The sequence below is a fragment of the Humulus lupulus genome, chromosome X (assembly GCF_963169125.1).
Source record: "Humulus lupulus chromosome X, drHumLupu1.1, whole genome shotgun sequence".
Taxonomy (NCBI): Eukaryota; Viridiplantae; Streptophyta; class Magnoliopsida; order Rosales; family Cannabaceae; genus Humulus; species Humulus lupulus.
The window spans coordinates 45,664,889-45,692,618 of NC_084802.1; the positions used below are offsets into that span (position 1 = coordinate 45,664,889).

Here is a 27,730-nt window from a genome sequence, read left to right on the forward strand (position 1 = left end):
AGTTTAGCTCGTGAAGAAGAAACAACCAACCCTGGGATCAATGTGCCGTCATCAATTTCAATCCCCAACAAATCCAAATCTAAACTTGAACCGAATACAAGTTTTGATTCTAAGGATGAAATCTCCTCCCGAACAGCTGAAAACATGGGGAAAAACTTAGTATTACTTACGGACTATAGTCAAAGAAAGAAAGCTCAATACAAGAAAAGTATAATGAGAATGCTTGTAAAACATGTAAACATAGAATCAGTAACGAGAAAAAGTAGTACTTTTAGCTATTTCTAACCTGACAAAGTTAATTGGACAAAAGCCCATCTATCCCCAAAAAGATTATACGGAAGTTCCATTGGGAAAGGGTTATCTAACGCGAGAAGCGGCTTAGCTCCTTTCTAGTAACCAGGATGACGAGTATGTATAGTCTCAAATCTTTCATCCAACCATAACAGCAGTGATACACACTGAAACAAACAAACCATAAGAATGCTAGACAGCATAGTAGAATAAGAAAGCTTCCCAAGTTCACTATGTATTTAGCTAATCTCACTCCAAGTTAGCTAAGTTGAAATTAACAGCTTTATATATATGATTAGTTGTGTCTGTATACCTGTTGGCTGTTTGAACTGAAATTGGAGTTATGCACTAACTTGATAGGTTGTGACAGTCATTTTAAAGATGGAAACTCCCAAAACATCTTTTGGGTTTATGAAGGCTTGGAAGATATAAAAAGAGATCTTTGCTACTTAGTTCTACACACCAAAACTCATTCTCTTCATGCTCTTTGTGTTCATTTTATAACTTAATTTTGCCACTTTACATGCTATCTTTTTCTTGAAGTTGCAATATTACCATATATTTCTAACAACGTGATAGGAGAGCGTAAAGTTAAACAAAAAGAACTATGCATACCCTTTTACTAGGAACAAGTTTTATACCAAGTTCATTACAAGCCTTTGTTATAATTGTCTGCATTTGTGACCTAAAATCCAATAAAAAAACCCATGAAACTCATAACTCTAAACTTAAAAACTCATATGATTGTTGAGACCAATAAATATACCTGAAGTAGCGTATTTTATCAGGTAAAGGAATACCCAAATCTTCACTGATTCCCTCAATGGCATCCTTCAAAGTAATACTATTGATCACATTATTGGGAAAGTACTTAGTATATTGCAATGACAAAGACTCATCACAAACCACAAGCTCCCAAAGCTTCTTCCCTCTGATATTAAGAATGGGTCTTGAGCAAAAATCAAGCTCCCATTCAGTAAGGCTATTGGGATTCGTTTCAGGGTCGAGATAGCAGAGCTCGACAGTTGGGCCATCTTCTTCTTCTTCCTCCTCCTCAATTTCCACTTCTTCTTGCATCGAAACCGAGCTTCCTGAAACGGAACTCAACCCCCCGAAACGGCGTAGTTTTGGCCAGCTTCTGGGAGGGTTCAAGGAGAAACTGAATGGGATTTTAATGGGTTTTGTGAAGTTGGAAATGGGTTTCTGAGATTGAGTGATACTAAAATCTAAAATTTCTAGTAAGGAACGGTAAACTATTCACTCAAGCATCATTCAAGACAAAAAATCCAAATATACCCCTCAACGGCGTAAGCCATATACCTAGCCACCATTTTCTTCCTCTGCAACTCAGGATCGTTCAAGCTCCAGCTTGGTGCACACTCGGGGCTCTACAGCGGAACGGGTGTAGAATCGCACCTGGTGGTGGCTCGCGAATGGAAGTTGCATTGGGTCAAAGGCACACAGAAATGGGCTCCCACCTGGGGTCACTTGGTTTGGGGGTTGGTTTCACAGGTGCCTGAGATTTAGAGCTTGGCTCGGAGAAAAATGGTTGTGAGGATGGTGATTAGGTGGTCGGAGCTGAAGCATGGATTGACTTCGGAGACGGAAGAAAACGGGGGAGTTTTTCTGAAAAAGAAGAAGGAATTAGTAAAAAATATAAGGTAGGCGGGTTCCCAAAATAAATTACCGCCCTTTTTTTACCACACACATATATATATAAATATACCATAACTCTTTTTAAATAGTATTATAATAATGTGTTATGGTAATGGGTGTTTGGTGTAGTGTCTCGTCTTTCATCAATCAAGTCTAGGGAAGTGCAAAGTAGCTTGTGGTTGCGATCCTGGTCGTATGCCTGGACCCTATGCGAAAGTACCTTAATCTCCACGGGGAGGAACGCCTCACTCCCAAAAGTCAGAGAGAAAGGAGTATGACCCGTACGAGTCCGGTGCGAGGTCCGATATGCCCAGAGAACCTGGAGGAGCTATTCTGGCCAGACCCCCTTGGCCTCGTCTAGTCTCTTCTTGAGGCTCGCCTTTAACGTCTTGTTGACGGCCTCGACCTGGCCATTCGCCTGAGGATAGGCCACGGAGGAGAAACTTTTCACAATTCCGTACCTTTCGCAAAATTCGGTGAAGAGGTCGCTGTCGAACTGAGTCCCATTGTCAAAAATGACTTTCTTGGGCAGTCCGAATCGGCAGATAATGCTTTTAACCACGAAGTCGAGGACTTTTTTGGAAGTTATCGTTGCCATGGGTTCTACCTCAGCCCACTTTGTGAAGTAGTCGATGGCCACCACGGCGTAGCGAACCCCGCCTTTTCCAGTAAGGAGGGCGCCAACTAAGTCGATTCCCCAAACTGCAAATGGCCATGGGGAAGAGATCATCTTCAGCTCGACTGGGGGAGCTCGGGCAACTGAGGCGAACCGCTGGCACTTGTCGCATTTTTTTACATAAGAGATCGAATCCTTGGACAGAGTGGGCCAGTAATATCCTTGCTTCAGGACCTTTAGGGCCAAGCTTTGCCCCCCAGTGTGGTCTCTGTAAAAACCCTCATGCACTTCCTGCAGGATGGCCTTTGCCTCGCCTGGAAGAACACATCGCAGGAGAGGTAGGGAGTGTCCACATCGGTACAACACCCCATCTACTATCGTATACCTGGGAGCTTGATACAATACTCAAGGATGGGGGTCATCCAGGTCGGTCTAGCGTCGATCATCTCAACCTCCGTCCGGACTTCTTCTATACTTGGTTTCTCCAAAAATTCTATTGGCACTAACCCCAAGGTCTCTGTTTCCCCGGAGGTGGCGAGCTTGGCAAGAGCGTCAGCGTTAGCGTTCTGTTCCCGAGGTATCTGCTCGATTGAGCCTTGCCCAAACGCGGACAGCTCAACTTTTACCTTTGCCAGGTAGGCAGCCATCTTGGGTCCTCGTGCCTGATATTCATCTAGAACCTGGTTTACCACGAGCTGGGAGTCACTGAAACACTGAACGGAGCTCGCCTTCAGCTCTTGGGCTATCCTCAGCCTAGCCAGCAGAGCTTCGTATTCGGCCTCGTTGTTGGAGGCTTTGAATCTGAATCTCAGCGTCGAGTGGAATCTATGTCCCTCAGGGGATATCAAAATGATTCCAGCTCCGGAGCCATTCTCGTTGGACGAACCATCCACGAAGATCCTCCATGACACCTGGGCCGCGGTGACCTGGGGTGAGTCTTCTGCAGGATCCCGTTGGAATCCTGTGCACTCTGCTACAAAATCGGCCAGGGCCTGGCTTTTTATGGCAGTTCGTGGGGTGGACAAAATCTGGAACTGACTGAGTTCGATGGCCCACTTTAACAAACGTCCCGATGTTTCAGGTTTTTGCAAAACCTGCCTTAAAGGTTGATCGGTCATGACGTGTATTGAGTGAGACTGGAAGTACGGCCTGAGCTTTCGAGAGTTCGTGATGAGGCAGAACGCCAATTTATCCATCAACGGGTACCAGGATTCAGCTCCGAGAAGTCTCATGCTGATGTAGTAGACTGGTCTCTTAATCCGATCTTCTTCTCGGACCAATACGGCACTAACTGCATCTTCTGTGACAGCTAGGTAGAGAAAAAGAGGCTCTCCTGCTTTTGGTTTGGATAATACGGGTGACTCAGCCAGATGTGCCTTCAGGTCGATGAAAGCGCTTTCGCACTCTTCTGTCCATTCGAACTTCTTATTTCCTCGGAGCAGGTTGTAGAATGGTAGGCACTTATCGATGGATTTTGAAATAAACCGATTGAGGGCTGCCACCCTTCCTGTTAGGCCTTGGACATCTTTGCACGACCTGGGTGAGGGAAGCTCGAGCAATGATATGATCTTGTCGGGGTTTGCCTCGATTCCTCGGGTATTGACGATGAAACCCAGGAATTTTCCCGATGAGACTCCAAAAGTGAATTTCTGTGGGTTAAGCCTCATTCCATACTCCCGTAGTATCTTAAAGCATTCTTCCAGGTCGGAAACATGGTTATCGGCAGTCTTTGACTTGACCAGCATGTCATCAACGTACACTTCCATGTTCTTCCCGATCTGGTTTACGAACATTCTATTTACTAACTTTTGGTATGTAGCCCTGGCGTTCTTCAGCCTGAACGGCATGACCTTGTAACAATAAATGTTAGTCGGGGTCATGAAGCTGGTGTGCTCCTGGTCCGCCTAATTCATGGCGATCTGATTGTAGCCTGAGTACGCATCCATAAAGGACATGAGCTCGTGCCCCGCCGTGGCGTCCACCAATTGGTCAATCCTTGGCAATGGAAAATAATCGTTCGGGCAGGCTTTATTCAGGTCGGAGAAGTCGATGCAGGTCTGCCACTTCCCGTTGGGCTTTGGGACCAGCACAGGGTTGGTGACCCAAATCGGAAACTTGGCTTCATGGATAAAGCCGCATTTCTTGAGCCGGGCTACTTCTTCCTCTAAGGCTTCAGCCCGGGTTGTTCCTAGACGTCTTTGCTTCTGGGACTTTGCAGGAACACTTTTATCCAGATGAAGGGTGTGCATGATGACACTCGAGCTGATTCCCACCATGTCCTCATGTGACCACGCAAACACATCCAGGTTGTCCTGCAGAAATTTAGTCAGCTCCACCTTCCTCTTGCTACAGAGGTTTTTCCCGAGCTTGACCATCCGTGAAGGATTCTGCGGATCGATGTTTATTTCCTTGAGCTCCTCAATAGCCTGGAGCTCAGACCTGTCCTCGCCTATTCGGGGGTCAATATCCTCACTTAAGACGATATTTTCCCCTTCGGCGCTCTGAGGTTTCTCAATCTCAGGATCAGCTAAGGGTTCCTGAGATTCCTCTCCACCACCTTGGATGGCCATTGCTAGCTATCCGGGTTTCAATTTTCCCTTCATGGAAATGATGTAGCATTCCCTGGCAGCGAGCTGATTGCCATGGACAGTCCAAATTCCTGTGGAAGTATAGAATTTCATTGCGAGGTGGCGAATGGAAGTGACGGCCTCAAAGGCTATGAGCGTGGGTCGTCCCAGAATTGCGTTGTATGCGGCGGAGCAGTCGATGACCATGAACTCGAGGAGTTTGGAGACTGTCCGAGGTCCTTCTCCTAGGGTGATCACCAGCTCGATTGTCCCTATAGCCGGTGATCCTTCTCCCGAAAAACCATACAGCATCATGGAGGTCGCCTTCAGCTCGGCGACATTCAAACCCATCTTCTCCAGCGTGGATCGGAATAAAAGGTTGACCGAGCTCCCATTATCGATCAGCACCCTCCTAACCTCCGGTTAACGAGCTGAACTTCTACAACCAGAGGGTCATTATGAGGGAACTGGACATGGTCCGCATCTTCTTCTGTAAAAATGATCGGTTGCTTCTCCAATCGCTGCTGCTTTGGCAGGCGCTGCTCCGGGACGAACTCTTCTCCATTATGCGCCTTGAGTTCGTTTACGTACCTCTTCTGGGCACCCCTGCTCGTGCCAGCCATATGCGGACCTCCAGATATTGTGGATATCTCTCCTCCTATCACGGGAGGAGGGACGTCTTGATCTACCCGAGACCTGGGCTGACTGACTGGGACTTCCAGAGCAGGTTGACTTGCTGGAACCCTGTTCCGTGCGTACTGAGCCAAGGGGCCGGCTCGGATGAGAGTCTCGATCTCATCTTTCAAATGCCTACAATCATCGGTATTGTGGCCAACATCATTATGAAAATGGCAAAACTTGGAGGTGTCTCTCTTCCCCTTCTGGTCCTTCAACGGCTCCGGCCGCTTCCAGGGGAGGCGAGTAGAATTTTCCAGGAAGATATTCTCCCTAGAGTGGGTGAGCTCTGTATAAGTTGCATAGATGGGCTTAAACTTGTCTACGGGCTTATTCTTCTTTGGGTCGTGCTGGCTGCCCTCGTCGTTCCCCTTTCTTTTGCCTCCACCGAGCTGGTTGTTCTGTTTGACGTTTTGGGTCGCTGCCATGACCTCCGTCCCCACTCCAGCGGGCTGCTCAACGACCTGGCTGGTTCCTGCAGCTGAGGCTTCGGCCTCCTCCAAGTTGATCCATTCCTGGGCCCTATTAAGGAATTCGTTCACCGAGCTAACTCCCTTCCTTTCTATATCCTTCCAGAGTTCCCCTCCGACGAGGATTCCAGTTCTCAGGGCCATGAGCTTGGAGTTGTCATCCGCGTCTCTGGCCCGAGCAGTGATGTTTGCGAACCTGCTCAGGTAGGCCTTTAGAGTTTCGTCAGGCTGCTGCCTCACGTTAGCCAGAGAGTCGGCCTTGACGCGGGCAGCATGGGAGGCTCAGAATGCCCTTTTGAAGTCAGCTGAGAAAGTCTTCCAGGAGCTGATTGATTGTCTTTTGCTTTGCTTGAACCACTGCCTGGCTGGTCCAGTCAGTGTGGAGGGAAATATTAGACACCTCAGCTCGGGGCCAATGTTGTGGGCCATCATCAGGGTGTTGAACATTCCTAGATGATCCGATGGATCTCCGTCTCCATTGAACTTGGACAGGTGTGGCATACGGAAACTGGGTGGGTAAGCCGTTTCTGCTATTCTGGGGGCGAAGAGCTCCATCTCGTCCCCCAAATCATATTCATCTTTCTCCTTTTCCGACAAGAGCTTCCTCATCAGCTCCTCCATCTGAGCCAGGCGCTCGAGGGTTTTGTCCTGATTTCCTTAGTTATTCCGGGGCTACTCAACAGCTCTAGATCCATTGTACATATTTGGTGGGTTATTGCCCCTCCTATCTTGAGATAGGTTATTTGGGGCATTCCCACCGTTGCGTACTTCGAACAGGTATCCCCCTGAACGAGCATGGCTACCACCTCCTACTGGCTCTCCTCTGTGAGAGTTAAGGCGATCTCGCAGGTCGCCCCCTTGGGTGGCTGGAGGACTTTGTGCCGAGCTTAAACGCTGGCGCAGGTCTCCGCCAAAGAGGTCGCTCCGGTGACTGCCAGTTTAGTAGCTCCCGTTAGAAAAACTCAGAGTTCGCCTTTGGTGGTGAGGCTCCGTGCTTTCTCTCGGCGCCCTACTACGTCGGGAAGGCCCTGCGGATGGCGTGTTTCTCCTGCTACTTCCGTAGGCTGGAATATCTCAGATGGGCCGAGGAGGAGATGAATATCTTATTGGTGAGGGAGGATGCCTGACCGGAGACGCGATCCTGGTTCCATCAGGTCGGATCAAGTTAGGTGGGGGCCTCGCGGCCCTGCCAACCTGCGGGTCCTGCGCCTGGCGATCTGGACGAGGCGCAGGATGGCTGGTGGGGACGGGCTGATGTTGTGAGCCCTCCCCGAATCTCCTTCTGGAACTTCCTCGAGCTCCCCTGGGCGCGCTCGAGGCTGGTTGGGAGCTGGGAGTTGAAGCTCGGACCGAACGGCTATACTGCTGTCGTTCGGCTCTAGGCATTCTTTCGAAGTTTGCCTCTCGACGGTGTGATGAGGGAACGGAGTTAGCTGTCGGAGGCCTGTCCGAGTGGTTATGCCTGGACAGATTACCCCGGCAGGACTTAGGAATCTCTCCTTGCCTCTTTCCGACGTTAGCGTCGGTTGTAAGAGGGGGTAGTCGGGCCAACACATCCTTGATTTGCTGATTAGCTGTTTCTAGTTGGCTCCTCAGCTGAGCATTCTCCATCTCCACCGCCGTGTAATAACCTGGGCTTGGATTAGGTGGCCGGGGCGCCGAACTTCCAGTGTCATCTTGGCCCACCGGCTACTTGCCTGGCCGCTGTTGGACCTCAGGAATTTGTTCGCCGGGGATGGCAGTATGATGAGCCTCCTGCCCATCATGTTGTTCCCTCTCGTTACCGTGTCTGGATCGAGTGATCACCATAGTTGGATGTTTGCGACAGCACTAATCTAACTTGCTCTCAATGAAAGCACCAAACTGTTGACGCGGTTCTTCGCCTACAAGTAATTAAGAAAGATAAGAGAAAGAGATTAGTGCTTATGTTGAACCGAAATAGATGAATGATCTTGGAAATGGAATGGTGACACAAAATACGTTTTTTTAGGTGGTTCAAAGGTTAAAATCCTTCTACTCCACCAGTCGATATTATTGATATATGCTTAGTATTCTTTTACAAGGTATTTTTTACATAATAGAATCCAACCCTTTGTAACTCCCAGGGTCTCCATATTTATAGGAGAAGGCACCTGGGAGTTGGTAAGAAGGTCATCCCGTGACCTTCTTACCTATCATGTCAACTCTGTGACATTCATGATTAATTCCTAAACCTGACACATAAGTGTGGTCAAATCAATAGGTAAGGGGATAATGGGTCGCATGGCCCAACCCAGTCGTGGGTGTCTGGATGCGCACGTTCATGCTGCGTGTCCGAGAAGTCAGGGATATATCAGACACGTGATGTCTGATATATGCACGTTTACCTTGCATGGTTGACTTTATAAAGGGTCATAGCCTCCAACTCTAACTCGTAGCACGAGCTGGATGCTTCCCTCGATCTGTGGTCTTAAGAGTCCAAACTCAGTCTATTCTTGGCGAACCCTTATGTTATCTCGAGCTGAGGAGGTAGGTCCTTTCTATGGCAGCTCCGGCCTTGGGGATGGCCACGTGGTAGACATGATTAGGCCGACTCTCATAATTAGGCCGTGTCTCAGCTTGCTATCAGCCCGTGGGAAAACCAGAGCGTACACTTAGTAAACCATACTAGCAAACATTCATTGAAGATTTCATACTTTAATATGTTATTGACTATTGTATTCATTGTATATGATCTTAATTCTCTCGTACTAATACAAGATCATATCCTCATAAATGAATATGGAATTTTCTTCATATTTATATAAATTATTCAAACAATAATTATAACATTCAAATATAATAAAAGTATACTTTTATTTAAATCAATAAAATGTATTTTTACATTCTTTTTGGGCATAAACCCTAACACCAAGAACTGGATCAGGCCTAAGAGCAGGAAGAGCAACAAATGCATGTTTGATCAGCCGATGTCTTGCTACTTTGTTGAGCTTGTCGATGATTGAGCGAGGAGCGTTGCTCAACATCTCAGCAACATCGGAGATGTCATTCTGGTCGGATGTTGATTCTTGTCGAGAAGATGGCGGAGGAGTATTTGCCTTGAACAGTGGATGAGTGACATCCCTGGTCAGAGCATTAGCCTCTGCTGTTCATGGTCTTTTTTGCTGGAGAGGCCCCACTAGAGCCCCCTGTCTCTTTTTTGCTCGACCTCTTGGTACCAGCAGGGGCGCCTCCTGAAGCATATATGTCAAAGTCTTTCGAGGTATGCATGACTGAAATAGGATAGCAAGTTAGTCAAAGATATCCAAGCAGAGTAAGGAATATAATGAGGAAAAATTCTAGTAAGAATACCCAACTACATATGTTGGTCGCTACATTATCTAAGCCATTGCTACTGCTAAAATATGCATTATCTACTTCTAAGAAATTTGAATCACAACTATTCGAGGGAATAAAATTGTCATCCCTATTAAATAAATTGGTAAGGGAGAGAAATAGTGCAAGTAATGAAGATGAGAAATTTATACCATTTTTGCCCTCTGATGAAGAATATTCCACCCGACCAGTGCGCTCAAAATTTTCTGTTTTCCCTTGCCGTGAGAGGGAAGGATTGGTGTTGGTCGGGGAATTTTGCTTGGTTCCCTTATGTTAACTCCAGGAACTCGACGCCTAAAGGGTTGTGAAACATCTTGGGGCTAATCAGTGGGGAGTTGGTCGTCAGTGCCTTCACCAATTACACTCCCCTTGGTTGACTCTTTCGCATCTTGGTGGGGTTGGATACCATTACCAGATGCTTGATGCTTTTCTCCTCGTGTTTAAGGCTGGCCAGAAAGTCAGCCTTATCAATCATGGCTTGGGTAGGCACTAGTCGATATCATGGGCCTAAATTGTGGAAATGTATTGAAAAGACATTTAAAACAAGGAAAATATCAACCAGAAATGGAAAGGATCAGGATAAAAGAAATTTACCTCCCTAGATGAAGGACAAGTTGTCCGCTTTCAAATCAGTCATGAGAAAATACTCTTGGTAGTATTTTCCCAGGTTGGATTTGTACGTGGTATCTGTTAAGAAGGCGCAAGATTTTTCTTGATGATAAAAATGGAAGAACCCAATGTTATTGTGGTTAGGGTTCGACTTTAGATCAAACAAGTAGTTGATCTCGTGTGGAGTAGGAGCAGGCCATCTCCTAAGATGATAAAGAATATAAAGCGCATGTAGCACTCTATACCCATTCGGGGTGATTTGAAAAGGAGCTATGTCGAAGTAATTATCTACCCCCTTGAAATAATCGTGGAGAGGAAGGGTTGCTCCTGGGTCGATGCTATACCTCAACCAGGCACTATAAGTGCCTCCATAAACATTGCCCTCTGGTCGGGAGAAGGCTTGTATAGGGTAATACCGTGAAGTCAGTACTTCTTTGGATATTTGGCTACCACCCTGATCGAGAGATTGTTGGGTGGTGCTATTGTAACACCCCAAAATCCCTAATACAATAAAATGCATGGATAAACGTGCCGAGAAGGCACGTAGTAATTATGTGTTAAGTAATTGAATAAATGTGTGATTGTGTGAATTATATGAGTAATATTATGATATGGCTGTTTATTCATGTTTAGGTGTATTGAATATGTTTAAAGGCCCTCTTTTGTCAAAAAGGGGCACTTTTCATAATTTTAATCCGTTGAGGGTATAATTATAATTTTGTATGCTATGTGTTTGAGACCGCATTATTATGTGGATATATTTGTGATATTTGGCAGCAAAAAATTTACAACGGGGATTAATGCCCGACTCAGGGTTGAGCCAAGGGGTATTTTGATAAAATGGTAAATTACCGAGAATTATTGGAATATGAGATATCATTTGGGAAAAATATTATTATTTTGAATATTAGTGGGTTAGTTGGGAATTTTATGTATAATCTGAGGTTTAGTGGGAGTCGCGACTCAAAATGCATACTTTTACGGGAGGCATCTTGCCTTATTGTGGGAAACCAAATAAGAGGGCTCGGGGATGGTTTCCTACCCGATTTAGTGGAATTTTAGGTCCCAAGGGCTAGGGCTAGGTCTTGGAGCCCTTTATTGGATTAAGATCTTGATGAATATTTCCTCCATGTGTTGTGACTAGGGTTTCCCGCAAGGCTCATGAGAAAAGGATTGTGCTCAGGGTCGCCTTGTTAATTTGCTCAGGACTTGAGGTAAGAAAACTAGCACCTACACTGATAGGCTTGGTTATAACCACGCTTTGAATACCTATTTAAATGTGAATGTTTTGGACTATGTATAATTGTATTTTATGTGAGATGCATATCTATTTGTATTTGTTTGGAAAGCTTTGCTTATAAGTCGTGGACCCCTAGCATGTGGAATGCATGCCGTTATGGTTGGGCCAATCCAAGAATATAGTATGCCCTTGTCCGGCTCTACGGCCGCACAAATAAATTGAGTGCTTGCTTGAGTTTGGTTAGAACTACTAAGCATGCTATTTATAACATGCGGCCTTGTCAACCGCCACGGTTGGGATATCTTTTGTGGATATAGGATTTGGTTATTTTTCCGCTTAGGTCGACCAACTTTGTACCCTGTTTACTTTTGTATTCAATAATAAACTCTTTTGGGATCCCGTGAATATACTGATTTTTAATACTAAACTTTTTAATTAACTCTGATTACACGTTTAAGTGCAAATGACTCGCTTATCGGGTTAAGCATTGTTTTAAACACACAATGTAACGATTCTGGATTAGTAGGGTGTTACAACTTTGTATCATAGATGCCAAGGTTTAATAGTTTCTAAAGATTGGTTGGGCATGTAGACTCTCTACTAAAGATAAGCTTGACTCACGTTCGGTAATTAACAAATTGAATATGTGTTAATTGCTTAATTGGGATATATATATGCCTTTTCTGCATGCTAGAATAGGAAGCATGAGATATACTGATAAGGTCTAGCCCTTGACTGCTTTGTGAATGTGAAAAGATAAGCTTATTAGCATTTTTGTTGCATATGAAAGCTATTGAAATGCTTATTAGCATTGTTATTGCGTGTGTATGCATATTTGTTCGATGTGGGACCGTGGGATGGTACCCTGATACTGTGATCATTGCCTGATAATATGAGTCATTGATTGTAGATATACTTGGAAATTATGCTTCCAAGGTGATCAAATAGACTAGCAGACATTGAGGCTAGAGATGATAACCAGGGTCAGAACCCTCCGCCAGTCCCTTAGAACTGGCAACAGATGTTTACTGAGATGCAAGCAAGGTTGCAAAGATAGGAAGAAGAAATTAGACAGCTTAGGCAGCGGGGTCCATCAGGGAACGCTGCCCCGCCCACGCCATTAGTTGTAGGGCCAGTTCTGGGACAAATAGAAATGGAGACCAGATAGGAGCCTCTTCATGAATGATTTAGGAAAGAACACCCTCCAACCTTTGAGGGAGGCCCAGATCCACTCAGAGCTGAGCAGTGGATGATTATGACTACCTCCATCCTGGATTTCATGAGGGTTGTAGGTAACAACAGAGTGTGCCACATATATGTTACGGGATAACACTCGTATTTGGTGGGAGGTGGTATCTCAAACTCGGGATGTTACTACAATGAACTAGGGGGATTTAGAGAGTTTTTCAACAAAAAGTACTACAATGATGCAGTCAGAACTACAAAGGTGGATGAGTTTACAAATATGGTTAAGGGCAATAATATAATGACAGAGTATGCCTTAAAGTTTGATAGGTTGGCCAAGTTCACTTCTGACTTGGTACTAACTGATGTGACAAGTAAAGAACAGTTTGTTTAAGGGTTGACTGCTATGGTAGCCCGAGACGTTAGGATCACCTCCGTTCCTAGAGTTACTACTTATGCTCAGTTAGTGGTGAAGGTCCTTACTGTTGAGGGTGTTGAGAACAAGATCTAGTGCGAGAGCGCCACTAGGCGAGATACGAGGAGGGCAATACCTCCGCTTGTGGGATTTGGTATGGGCAGAGGCCCTAGTGACTAGAAGAGGAAGACCCCATACACCTCTACTATAGTTTGTCCCAATAGGAGAGTTCGGGGTGTTCAAGGTGGCCACCGAGTCAGCAATGAGGCTTGGAGGAGTTATCTGGAGTGTGTTAGGTGCAGAAGATGCCGTCTAGGAGAATGCTGAGTGAAGGTATGCTTTTTGTGTGAGGTGTTTGGACATCTCAAGAAAGATTACCCGAGGGATAGAAGGACAAACCAAAGAATGTGGAAAACTTGACTCCAGCTTGAGTGCTCACCTTGACGCAATCAAAGGCTGAGGCCAGTTCCTTAGTAGTGACAGGTCAGATTTCTGGTGTTGCTTCTCATTACACTGTGTTGATTGATTCTAGTGGCACATACTCTTTTGTATCTAGTAGAGTGAAAGACAGATTGTGTAGACCATGTGTCTTTTATGTTGTGAGGTTTGGGACTTTGTTGCCTACCGGGCAATTGGTAGTCTCTAGGAGAAGGGTCAAAACATTACCAGTAAAGGTTGATAGTATGGAGTTGTCTGTAGATCTGATTGAGTTGGCGATGAAAGATTTTTTATGATCTTGGTTATGAACTTGTTATTCAAGTATGGGGAAACTATTGACTATAAGAGGAGGATGGTGACTTTTGAGCCTGAGGGAGAGGACCCTTTTTTTTTTTTTTTTTGTTAAGAAAAAGGATGGGACATTGAGGATGTGCATTGACTACAGAGAGTTGAACAAGCTGACAATTAAAAATAAGTATCCACTGTCGTGGATTGATGACTTGTTTTACCAGTTGCATGGTAAGACAACATTCTCAAATATTGATCTTTGATCTGGTTATCACCAATTGAGGATCAAAGATTAGGATATCCCGAAGACAGCCTTTCGCACGAGGTATGGGCATTATGAGTTTTTAGTCATGTCTTTTTGATTGACCAATGTTGTGGAAACGTTTATGGATTTCATGAATATGGTGTTCAGAGAATACTTGGACAAGCTTGTGACTGTCTTCATCGATGATATATTAATATACTCTCAGTTAGAGATAGAGCATGACCAACATCTCAGGTTAGTGCTTCAGAGGTTGAGGGAGCACAAACTGTATGCCAAATTTAAGAAGTGCTAGTTCTGGCTACCTCAGGTGACCTTCCTTGGTCACATTGTCAGTAAGGATGGAATTATGGTTGATCCAGCCAAGATCGAGGCGATGAGAGATTGGCTAAGGCCCAGGAGTGCCACGGAGATTAGGAGTTTCCTAGGTTTGGCAGGATACTATCGATGTTTTGTGGAGGGTTCTCAAGGATCGTAGCACCACTGACAAAGTTGACACGCAAGAACTTAAAGTTTGTTTGGTTAGACAAATGCGAGAACAACTTCCAAGAGTTGAAGTGGTGATTGATCACTGCTCTAGTATTGAGTCTTCCTTCAAATCAAGAGAAGTTTGTGGTTTATTGTGATGCTTCATGGCAATGGTTAGGTTGTGTTTTGATGCAGGATAGTAAGGTAACTGCCTATGCCTCAAGACAGTTAAAGTAGTATAAGAATGATACCCTACTCATAAGATTTTGAAGTATTTCTCTACTCAAAATGATCTGAATATGAGGCAGAGACGTTGGTTGGAGTTGGTGAAGGATTATGACTGTGAGATCCTTTATCATCCAGAGAAAGCCAATGTAGTAGTGGATGCTTTAAGTCTGAGAGGTCCAGGACAGGTGTATATCTTAGCACATATATCTAGAGAATTGGCAAAGGATATGACCAGAGATGGGATATAGTTCATTATGGGTAGATTGGCCAATATTACACTTCATTCTACGCTCCTTGAGAGAGAGTAGAAGAACCTTAGAGGAATGACCCTCAGTTAGAGAAGCATCGGGAGGACGTCCTAGCTAGAGTGGCTAAGGACTTTATCATTAATGAGGCATGTATGTTGAGATACAAGGATCAGATTTGTGTTCCGATGGATGTTGGTATTACAAGAGATTTTGGATGAGTCTTGTACCACTTCTTATTCATTGCATTCAGGCACCACAAAGATGCATTAGGATCTAAAATCCTTGTATTGGTTTCCAAGGATGAGGAGAGATATAGTGGAGTATGTGGCAAAGTGCCTAACCTGTCAGCATGTGAAGACTAAACACCAGAGGCCAGCTGGGTTGTTACAGACTTTAGGTGTTCCTGAGTGGAAGTAGGAATACATCACTATGGATTTTGTAGTGGGTTTGCCTGGAACGGTGGGGCAAGATGACTTGGGATGGGTGATTGTAGATAGATATACCAAGCCAGCTCATTTTCTGTCTGTGAGGACAAACTATACAGTAGATCAGTACAATGTGTTGTATGTTTGGGAGATTGTACATCTCCATGGGGCTCTGAAGTCTATAGTATCGGAACGGGACCCCACTTTTACTTCCAAATTTTGGGGGAGCCTACAAAAGGCTATGGGTACTCAGTTGACATTTAACACATTATATCATCCTCAAACAGATGGACAATATGAGAGGACGATTCAGATATTGGAGAACATTCTTCGGGCATGTGTACTGGACTTTAAAGGGTCATGGAGTAAGTACTTACCTTTGATTAAGTTCTCCTATAACAACAACTATTAGTCAATGATTGGAGTGGCTCCATACGAGATGTTGTATGCTAGGAAATGTAGATCACCCATTCATTGGGGTGAAATGGGTGAGAGGAAGTACTTGGGTTCTGGAGCGGTGCAGAGGACCAATGAGGCCATTGAGAAGATTAGAGCTCGGATGCTAGCTTCACAGAGTGGACCGAAAAGCTACGATGATCCTAAGAGTAGGAATGTGGAGTTCTGAATTGGGGACCACGTTTTCCTTCGAATTTCACCATTGAGAGGAGTAAAATGATTTAGGAAGAAGGGCAAGTTGAGCCCTAGCTTTGTAGGACCTTTGAGATCCTGGAAAGGATTGGGCAGGTAGCCTATAGACTGGCTATGCCTCCAGCTTTGTTAGGAGCACATAACGTGTTTCACGTATTGATGCTTAGGAGGTATGTGTCAGATACAACTCATGTGTTGAGTTATGAGGATCTGGAACTACATACAGATTTATTCTATGAAGAGTAGCCAATTCAAATTTTGGACAGGAAGGATAAAGTCTTGAGGAACAAGACTATTTGTAACACCCAGGACAACCAAGACTGTTACACTATGTTCTTTAAATAGTGTCGGACTTGATAATCAACTCCCTTGGTTATAAACGTGAAACTAAGGTTAATGACAATGGTTAGGGTTAAAAAATTTGGTCAAAAGGATACGTTGACTTTTCATTTAAAAGTAGTATATATATATATATGGGATCCCAAAACAACATAAACAAGTGTTTAAAAGGTTATATACAAGTCAAAATACAAGCTAAGCCAACCTAGGCAGCAGAATAGGGGATACAACCCTAGTTCCTCCAAGATAACCCGGCCGTGGTGGTCGAGCAGCCGCATATGTACACACCGCCATCGAAGCTCTCCAACTCAGGGTCGGACAAGCTTTTTCCTTCCAACATAGCACCCATGAGCCAAGGCTCATTAAGAATACTATAAACAAGTGCATGAATAGTAAATATAGATTCCAAATGCATATCTAGCATGCCCAGCAGTAATAACCTACTCATGAATGCATACAATTACAAATAAATGATTTTAGGATCATTCTGGGGCCCGCTGCCCTGAATAGATGACCATAGAGTCAACCCGGGGCCCTATACCCTAGCTAAGTGACCATAGAGTCACCTGGGGCCCTTTGCCCTAACTCTGAGTAACTATCCATAGAGTTAACCAAGCACTTTGTTTTTTTCCAAAATACCATAGGGTCGGCCAACGTAATAGTATGTCCCTGATTAGGCCTAAGCCTCTCGACCAGCGCACAACGCGCTATTGTCGCCCTTGACTAATTAGTCAATGTCTTAACCAAATTAATAGATAAGCATACTTCAGATAATACAAATATGCATATATATTAATCATATATCTTAGCCAATTAAATACAAACACAATAATAACCATGTTCCTTAATGGGGTCGAGCCCTAATAAAAAAAGATAATCACATTTAACATGTATTGGGTGCAGTTTTCTTACCTCAGGTTCGAGTACAATGTATAATAAGAACGACCCTCGAGCACGATCCCAATTCCATGCTCCTAGTGATAACCTAGTCACAACCATAATATATAATCTCATCAATAACGAACAAATAAAGGCTTTCGAACCAAGTCCTAGCCTCCGAGACTTCGAATTATACTAACCCGGGTAGTAAAATCAATCCCAGAGCCCTTAGGTTTGAGTTCCCATCACTCAAAACCTGACTTGGCCACATCTGCCTATGCGCGTCACAGCGCCCCCTTACAAGTCACATCGTGCCTCAAGTCAGAGCCTTTCCCCTGCAAAATCCGATGGACACACGCGCGACTCAGCCCTGAAGGTTCGCGGCGCGCCTATGCAAAACCGAGAACCCCAGGGCTCTGGGTTCACGCGGGCCGTGGCGCCCCAAAGATAGAGCTGCGGCTTAACATGAAAACCCAGTTTTTCCCTCGTTTTCTTCAAGCCAAAACTCACTAAAAACCCAACCAAACATAGCCAAATCCCAAACACAAAGTTCCCAATAAACTCAACACTTCATAAGCCTCAAAACCATCCCCAAAAACAAACTTAAAACTCCTCACATAATGAAATTTAGAATTGAGTTTCCAAACTAGAAAACTCAACTAAAATCAGAGAAAACATAAAGAATTGGGGCTATAAATCTATACCTTTGCTGCCAAAACAATGCTAAGCCTTTCCCCCAAGCAATCCCAAGCCTAAGCTAGCTTTGATTCCCCTTAGATCGCAAGAAATTTCAAAGAATTGAGAGAGAGGGAGAGAAAGAGAGTTTGATAGAGTTTGGTGTTTGTATTTTTCTTTGTTTTCTGTTTGTGTGTAGTTTACTTAGAGTTCAAGTAACTCTAAGCAAATCACGAAGCTCAGGGTACAAAAAACGTCCCCAAGGATATAATGGTCAAAATTCCCGAAATTCCCTCCTAATCTAACTAACTCTAAATATATCCTCAAATATATATTCCCTTTATCCAATATCCCAACAATGTACTAAATACCCAAAATACCCCTTGACTAACCCCGAGTCGGGTATTTGGTCCTGTTGTGATTCTCCCGCTAACTTTCTCCCTAGGATCGCCTCGTGCCGAGTAACCTAAATATATCCACATCATAATGTGATCTCACACATATATCACATATATGCACATATATTCCAAATATACCTGTAACGGGCCAAATTAAGAAAAAGTATCCTTCTAATAAGAAACGGGGCCCACATGCATATTTAATACACCTAAACATGCATATCTAGTGATATTATAATATAACTCACGTAATCATATAATGATACACATATATATCACATAAACACATATTTCATAATTAAATCACATATATTCAAATAATTCTCCATAATTTGCCATCCTAGCCCCCTAATCAAGGCTCTAAGCCTTATTAGATAATTTGGGGCGTTGCACTATTCCTCTAGTTAAAGTATTGTGGAGGAACAGGATGGTAGAGGAAGCGACTTGGGAGTTAGAGTCAGATATGTGGGATCAATATCCTGAGCTGTTCAGGTAAATTTTGAGGATGAAATATCTATTAGGAGGGAATAGTTGTAACACTTTGAAATCCCTAATACAATAAAATGCATGGATAAACGTGCCAAGAGGGCACGTTGAGTAATTATGTGTTAAGTAATTGAATAAATGTGTGATTATGCGAATTATATTAGTTAAATTATGATATGGTTGCTTATGCATGTTTAGGTGTATTAAATATGTTCAAAGACCCTCTTTTGTCAAAAAATGCATTTTTGTAATTTTGACCCATTGACAGTATAATTTTAATTTATATGCTATGTGTTTGAGACCACATTATTATGTGGATACATTTGTGATATTCGGCATGAGTTGATCCTTTTGAGTAGTTTAGCGGAAAAATTTACAACGAGGATTAATGCCCGGTTCGGGGTTGAGCCAAGGGGTATTTTGGTAAATTGGTAAATTACCGATAATTATTGGAATATGAGATATCATTTGGGAAAAATATTAGTATTTGGAAGATTAGTGGATTAGTTGGGAATTTTAAGTGTAATTTGAGGTTTAGTGAGAATTGGTGCTAAATGACTATTTTTCCCTTGTAGGGCATTAAGTTCAAGGTCATTGGACCATTGAGCTGAGGGAATAGACTAAGTATTGAGCACTCTACTCTGTCACGTACTCTCATTCTCTCTCTCTCTCTCTCTCTCTCTCTCTCTCATTTGCTATCTTTGGTATTTTGAAGAGCTTTTCCTAGAACACCAAGCTTAGAAGTGGTTGAAGTTGGGATTGAAGCTTGTTGTTTGATATTGAGGCGGCCAGGGACCTTATAAGGATAAAGGATTTGAGTTTGCAAATGAATTTAAGGTTAGCTAGCTATTTTCTTTTGAGTTATTCTGGTTTTGGGAAGCTCTTGGGAATAATGGGGATTTTGATGAGTTTTGGGCATGTGTGGTGTTTATTGTGGTATTTGTGGGTTGTATGATTGTACTGTGGTCAGGATTAGGCTTGTAACTAATTTAAATTATGTTTTGAGGTTGAATTGGGTCGGTTTGCAATTTCTGAAAATCACATTTCTTGGTTTTACGTGGTGGTGCTGCGGCGCTTGGTTTGGACGACGCGACCCGCTTGAGTGCCTTCAAGGGTGGGTTTACCTCGGACCGACGTGGCCCTTATCAGGGAGCATCATGGCTCAAAATGGGGAAAATTTATGGGAAAAACTCTCGGCCACTAGGGCACCACGACCCTTTGTGGAGGGCGTCGTGGCTCAAAATGCATACTTTTACGGGAGGCTACTTGGCCTATTGTGGGGTCGCGACGCTAAATGTGATTTTAGAGTATCTTGGTTTTGGGTTTCGAGAAACCAAATCAGAGGGCTCAGGGATGGTTCGTCTACCTAGTTTAGTGGAATCTAAGGTCCCAAGAGCTAGGGCTTGATCTTGAAGCCCTTTATCGGATTAAGATCTTGATGAATATTTCCTCCATGTGTTGTGACTAGGGTTTCCCGCAAGGCTCGGGTGAAAAAGATCGTGCTCAGGGTTGCCTCGTTAATTTGCTCAGGACTTGAGGTAAGAAAATTGGCACCTGCACTGAGATTAGGGCTTGGTTATTGAACGTGGTTACAACCACGCTTTGAATACATGTTTAAATTTGAATGTTTTGGACTGTGTATAATTGTATTGAATGTGAAATGCATATCTATTTGTATGTGTCTGGAAAGCTCGACTTATAAGTCGTGGTCGACATTAGCATGTGGAATGCAGGTCATTATGGCTGGGCCAACGAGAGTGCAGTATGCGCTCATCCGGCTCTACGGCTGCGCAAATGATTTGAGTGCTTGCTTGAGTTTGGTTATAACTGCTAAGCATGCTCTTTATGATTTGTATCCTATTGATTATTTGTTTTGTTAAATTGGGTTTTCTTGCTAGGCCTTGGCTCACGGGTGCTATGTGGTGTAGGTAAGGGCAAAGATAAGCTGGACCAACCATGAGTTGGAGAGCTGTAGGGGCGATGTGTACATATGCGGCCTGCTCGACCACCACGGTTGGGATATCTTTTGTGGATCTAGGGTCTGGTTATTTTGCTGCTTAGATCGGCCAAATTTGTACCCTGATTACTTTTGTATTCGATACTAAACTCTTTTGGGATCCCGTGGATATACTAAAACTTTTTAATGAAAAGTAATATTTCTTTGGCCAAAATTTTTAATACTAAACATTTTAATTAACTTGTCTTATACATTTAAGTCAAAATGACTCACTTATCGAGTTAAGCACTATTTTAAACACACAGTGTAACGGTCCTGGTTTAGTAGGGCATTACAACTACATACTAGACAATCTGATCCATTTGGAAGCCAACTTTGGGAACAACTTTGGAGAGTACCAACTCAAAAACTTCTTCTTCAGCTAGTCGAGGGTTTCCTGTAGAAGTCTTCGTGTTTGTCGCATGTCGACCAACGTGGGGGTCTTTCTTCTTTCTCTGGGCCACCTACTTTACTCTGTCCATTGGAGTTTTGCATTTTTGAGTCCTACGCCTTTGAGGAGAATTAGTAGGGCTGGGTGCAGGGGCTAGAGTTTGTGAAGCCGGAAGGGTAGGTTATTCGGTATCTTCGAACAACAAAGCTAAAAGGTCTTTGTCTATTGGCCTCTCACTTCCCTAGTAGTCGTGCATGAATATCTAAGAAGAAGAAGAGGAAGTGAGAATCTACGACCAATAGATGGAATAAAACAAAGAAGAAAATAAAGGATGCTCATGGATAAACTCAAGAGTTTATTCGACCAACATCATTTAAAGAAAAATAGAATCGAATATACGAGCAGCGAAGATTTCAGATCAAAAAGTGAAAATGAAATGTTTTTTGAGAAAACTTTTCATCTGCCAGACTGGCGAGAAAAACCCTGTTTTTCTGAATGATGCAAAATTGAAGTTTTTTACTTTGATTTTGAGTCCTAAAACTTCAATCCTACCATATTTAAGCCTACATAATGTTTTTATATGTCCTATAATCTACATTGTACTGCCTAAATCTCGAATTACATACCCCATTTGACAAAATTTCAGAAAACCTCAAGAACACCTATCGATTTTTTCACAAAATTTACAAATTTGAAAAAGCAACAATAATCATTCATGATTAAAAGAAGAAAATGCTTGAAAACAAGAGGCAAGGTGAAAAAAATTACTTGGAGCAGAGATTACAGAGGAGATCGGTGGATTTGTGGGAGGATTTATTTTGATTGCTTGAGAGGTTCTCAAGTTCTTGAAGAGTTATGATGTTCTTGAGGAAAGAGAGAGAGAGAAAACGTGAAAATGAAAAAGGAAGGCTGAGGGGTTTTTATACATTCAAGTAGGGAAGGTGAAAAGGTGGGTTTTATACGTTTACTTTTTCACAATAGTTGAAAGGACGAATGAAAGGACAAGTTAAGAGGAGGTGCTCGAAGTGAATCTTCTTTTCGAACAAGTTTATCAAATGTTGTTCGCATATAATAAACTCGGGGGCAAATGTTTCACCCAAAAACTAGCATGAAGACATGGCAAGGTATCTAGACACGTGGCGGTTCAAGCGACAACCTAGTCAGGAAGACTCTCATCAACCCTCGACTAGAAAACAAGTAAAGATTTAAGGAGTCGTTTCGTCACTAATTTAGACTTACTCAAATGCACTTCAAATAATTGCTCACTAGGCTGGTCGATGCACACACAACCAGAGTTGGTCGGATAATACACATAGAACGCTCAGAGATAGTTAAAACTAGATATTTAGTTATCTTGTATTACTTTATCACTATTTATTACGAAAATCGTGTAAGGCCTCCAACCCATTTATGTACATTCCTAAGCCTATAAATAGAGGTCTTAGTGAATTATTATTTGTTACAATGTAATTCTTTAACCTTTAGAGAATTTATTGATTTTAGGTGCTTTTATACACAAACTTTGTATCCTCTCAAATTCATGAAACTTAGTTGATCTTGTTCATCAGATCGAGGGTTTGGGAATTCTACATAAATAAAAGTACTAAGTGGATATAGGTAATCACCCTTGTGGGGTCAAACCACTATAAAAAATATGTGTCGCTTTATATTTCTTAGTTCAGTTCTAATTTATATCGTTTAGTTGACTCAGTGTCGTTGGTCAACACATACCTACATGAAGTGATTATATTAATGGAAAAATCGAGATAATTTTGTAAATATAATTCTATAATTACTGAATGTGAAATTCCATATTTATATTTGAGTAATAATGGAATTAATAAATACGATTATTTAATTAAAGAGTTTGAGAAATAATTTAGTTTATTGGAGCTTAGTATTATAGGTTCATGGTCCTCAAGTCACCTCTAAACTACTCTATCAAGGATGAGGACATAATTGATAGATTAAAAGGAGAAAAGGACTTAGTTGTCAATGAGTTAATTTTATGGGGCTAAGTTGTAATTATGTGATAATTATGTGTAATAATTAGTTAATTAAACTAATATATTTTATTTGAAAACTATATATACGTTGTATTAAATATTAATTGACTTTGGGTTAATTAATAACGAGAGAGAAAAATATTAATTTATTACATGATAAAAAATTATTTAAATTATAAGAAGTTAATTTTGAATTAACAAATATCTATGCATTTGTGAAATATTATATTATTTCAATGCATAAATATATTGTCTTATTAATTGAATAAATAAATGAGATAAAATTTGGGGGGGACATGTACCATACGCTCAGACACTGTGCTTGCACAGTCTGGCGTGTGACACATGTCATAGCCTAGTTTGTTCAATTAAAATTTTAATTGTTAAGAATTTGAATTATTTATTATTTATTAAATAATTATTTTAATTTGATTAAAATATTTATCAAATGATTTAAAAATTTTGAAAACCTAATCATTTTTTACTGAGTCTAATTTTGTTTGATTAATTTTAGGTTTATAAAGTTTAAACTATATATTGTAAAAAGTAGCGATACAAGTAATTAGTTTTTAAGAAAACCTAAAAAAATACTACAATACTCTCTCAGATCCTATGTCTTTACGAAACCTCTCTTCATCTCATGTGTTGAGTAAATCAAGAGAGTCTAAGTTTTGTCAACAATATCCTATGTGCCAACACACGTCCTTGTGTGCTGAGTATTGACTTGGAAGATCTTGGTGTGGATCACAAAGTTGTCTCATTTGATTGGATGATCGTTATTGATTTGCGAAAAGATAGTGATGAATCTTGATAGGCTACGAGAGGTATGATTCTATGTTTTTGAATCTTGGTTTAATGTATGGGTATATGTGTGATCTAGGATTTGGTATTGGTTAATTTTGTTATTATCACCCTTCCGCTGCACACTCTAATTTACACAATCGACACCAACACTTAGATCAATGATAGGATGGTAATTTGGTGATAGTGAGTCATTATAAATAGAAAGATAGACTAGGGTGAGGGTTAGATTTGATAATTCTCTCTCTCACAATTGCACTAGCCTAGGGTTTGAAACACTAAGGAATAAGAAGAAGAAAAAGGAATTCTTCTATCAAGCTTAGATCTTTGGGAACTTGTTTAGGATGCTTTGGTAAAAAGAATTTCGTGGTTTAGGGTTAGTGTAACACTTGAGGTAAGTCTACATCACGCTCTTGGATCTCCATCGATAATATGCTTAGGTTTTCTTCAACTTTGATGCATGTTAATGGTGTAATTTAGTAAAGAGCATGATAGGTTATGTTAATTGGGAATAGATGCATGTTATTATTGATTTATGAGGGTTTGGAACATGCTAGGATTGAATTTATGATGATATATGATATGGTATGAGGATGTGAAGAATAGCTTGGGGATGAAGTTTTAGAGACATGATTACTACATCTAAATAATATGTGATCATGGTTTAGGTGTTTTTCATGAATTTTCGGTACCTTTTTCATCTCTAGGAGTTTTATGATGATATAGAGGGATTCAAATTGAAAAAAAACCCTCAAAAGAATCGTTAAAAACATATTAGAATTGAGAGAGATATGGCTGCTCGAAGTTAGGTTGGCATCTAGTTTTCTAACTAGCGCCTAGGCACTACAGGGCAAGTGCCTAGGCACTCGAGATGCCTAGGAAAATCTAGAAATGAAGCGCCTGGGCGCTTGGTCGCTACAGGACATGTTTTGGGGATTTTAAGGCCATTTTGAGGTTGTTTTAAGTGAGATTTGTTAGGGATTTCCTTCTTGACTTCTTGGGGACTTTTAGAACTTTTTTTAGGGCACTCTAAGGTGAATTAGGTCTTAATAAGAATAAGAATAACTGCATGACATTTGATTTGAGTTATAAGTCTCTAAAAGTACATGTTTGTATGTTATAGGATAAGGGCTCGGTAAGGAAACTTGAAGGGACGAGTTTGTGATCGTTGTTGGACTTGAGGTAAGAAGAGTGAATACATGCATGCAGGATGTAAGTTTGACATACTCTGTTTTTGTTATAACATGTATATATTTATCTATAATGATTATATTATTGGTAACCAATTTATGAATGAGGTATATTCATTAACTTAGGTGTGTGGTAGGGGTTGTCACAAGGGCAGAGGGTCATTGCAAGGGTGGTATATTTATGTTATATTATGTACATATTGATTAAATGCATATGTGAAGCATGATTGTATTGGTTTTATCTTTATGTTTATATTTTTTTATGTCTAGGTTTTTGGGTTGTGTCCGATACAACTCTTCTTGTCGGGTTTGGCTCACGGGTATTCTGTGTGCAGGTAAAGACTAGACAATAGTTGTACAACAATGAGTTGGAGAGGTGCGGTAGTGGACGAACATGTTAGGATTTAACTATCTTTAGGGTCGGACCTCACGTTTATTTGACGCGTTTTTTTTTAATATATTTCGTTAAGTACTTAGGAGTTTTTAAGAGCATATGACATATTTTTTTTTTACCTTTTTTGGTTAAATTTGTTTTATTTCTTAAAATACATGTGATTCCAAAATCTACTTTTGTTTTTTTAATAAGGATTATGGCTTATTTATTTTTCAATAAAAGCTAAAATATTATTTATTTATTTATTAATTTTTTTCACTTAAAATTCACACACGTAACATGTTGAGTAGTTGGGGCATTACAATAATTGAGCTAGTCAGTCTTATATTTATAGACTTTCTGACCTTACATAATGAGTCTTGGGCCTTAGCTAGCATTTTGTCACGGTATTTACACATAATGACTAAAAAGTACATTCAAAATAGATAGTTTTCGTAATAAGTTGTTCGAGCTACGTTGTCTTGAAGTTTATACTCAATCATCTACATATACATCGAACAACTAGATATACAGCAACCGACAATATTCTTGTTGTAACCTTCTGAAATTCCTTCTTCACTTGTAGAATTTTCTTTTGCCACATATCATACAAGAGTGTCACGTCATCAATATGATTTTTAGGGATAACAATTTTTATATTAATTTTTCAAATAATGTATAAGATTCTCTCGTTCAAACAAAAAATGTAATTAAATTTATAAAATCTGAACAAATATTCTTAAGCAACACTAAACACAATTTGCAAGTTTTTCAGATAATCATATCATCCTCCTTAACATTCTCATTACTTAGATAATTTTGAAGTCTTCATACCAAATACCCCTTATATTGTCCTTGGTTCTGTCTTTGTATTTTAGATTTTGTACCTATTTAAAAAAATAAAAGAAAAAAAATATTAAACACTCATTCGCAATATAATCCGACAAGTTGTCAGTTCCACTTATATTTATGTCAAATATAGGGAGCACTTCAAATTGATAAACAGTACACTTCCCCCAAAATAGTTTTGGTAAAGATTCTCAAAATTCAATTCGAATTGGCCAATTTTATTCAATCCAATCCATTTTTTTTTAAAATGTTTCCAATTATAATTGAATTAGATTGGCATCAAAAGTTGGATTATATTTGGATTGGATTGCTCAACCGACAACATTACTAAAAAAATATAACTAAAGTTGATTAAATCCAATTTATATATTATATATTAAATTTCACACACGTATATATAAATAATAAAAAAATATATGTGATTTTTATAAGTTATTAAAATTTATTATGAAACAACTTAGCATACTTGATTAAAATATACATACATGGTAACTAATATTCATTAAAATGTTATAATAATTTAATATTTATTTTTTATTAATTGTTTTCTTCAACTTTTTTAGAATTCACATGAAATTCTAGAAACTGATTAGAAAACAAATTAGACGGATTAAATGAACATTTTTAAAATTCAATATCTAATTGGATTTAATTATTTGAGGTAAAAAAGATGATAGATTGGATTGGAAGAGCACTCTTACATTTTGGTGTTTACACAATTAATTCTTGTTAAACCATATTAATTTACTCTTTATTTGTATTAGTTGTCTAGTATTTTCTGTTTAGTCCTTTCCCTTTGCTTTGGACACGTGTCCCCTTTCTTTCTCTTTTGGTACCATATATCAGTGTACTGTTCACTCAATTATTCAGGGAATACAAAAATACTTTTTCACCATTTCCTTCTGACATGGTATCAGAGCCATAAACGGCTCCAATGGCATCAACCCTTAGTACAGGGTCTACCCCATAGTCACAGGGAGAAACCACACCTTCGAATACCCCTGCTGTACCAACAACAAACCCAGAAACTTTACCTTTACCAAATGCTCCTCAACATCCCCAAATCAACCCTAGTTTTCCCTCTGTTAGCCAAACACTCACAGTCAAACTTGATGATACCAATTACCTTGTGTGGAGAATGCAGATGCAAAATATCGTGATTTCCAATGGTCTTGAAGGGTACATCGATGGGTCGATTCCGTGTCCGCTGCAGCACCCTGAATCTTCTCCGACGACGGTGAACCCCGAGTTCACAACTTGGCAT

General features: G+C 41.1%; 1 protein-coding gene across 1 annotated transcript; it reads right to left on the reverse strand.

The window, feature by feature from the left end:
* On the reverse strand, window positions 1–27,730 carry LOC133805777 (uncharacterized). The gene is made up of 6 exons (XM_062243933.1): window positions 27,568–27,730; window positions 27,352–27,470; window positions 9,139–9,352; window positions 1,058–1,544; window positions 287–976; window positions 1–136 (listed from the first exon to the last, which is right to left on the reverse strand). Exons 1-5 carry the CDS (start codon window positions 27,728–27,730, stop codon window positions 883–885), a joined length of 1,077 nt encoding a protein of 358 aa, XP_062099917.1. The 3' UTR covers window positions 1–136; window positions 287–882.

Coding starts and splice junctions, on each gene's coding strand:
- LOC133805777 (XM_062243933.1), bottom strand. CDS start 27,730: ATGCCAAGTTGTGAACTCGGGGTTCACCGTCGTCGGAGAAGATTCAGG. Junction 9,353..27,351: donor CAGAAGGAAATGGTGAAAAA/GTATTTTTGTAT, acceptor CCACTGTTCAAG/GCAAATACTCCTCCGCCATC. Junction 977..1,057: donor GATAAAATACGCTACTTCAG/GTATATTTATTG, acceptor ATTGGATTTTAG/GTCACAAATGCAGACAATTA.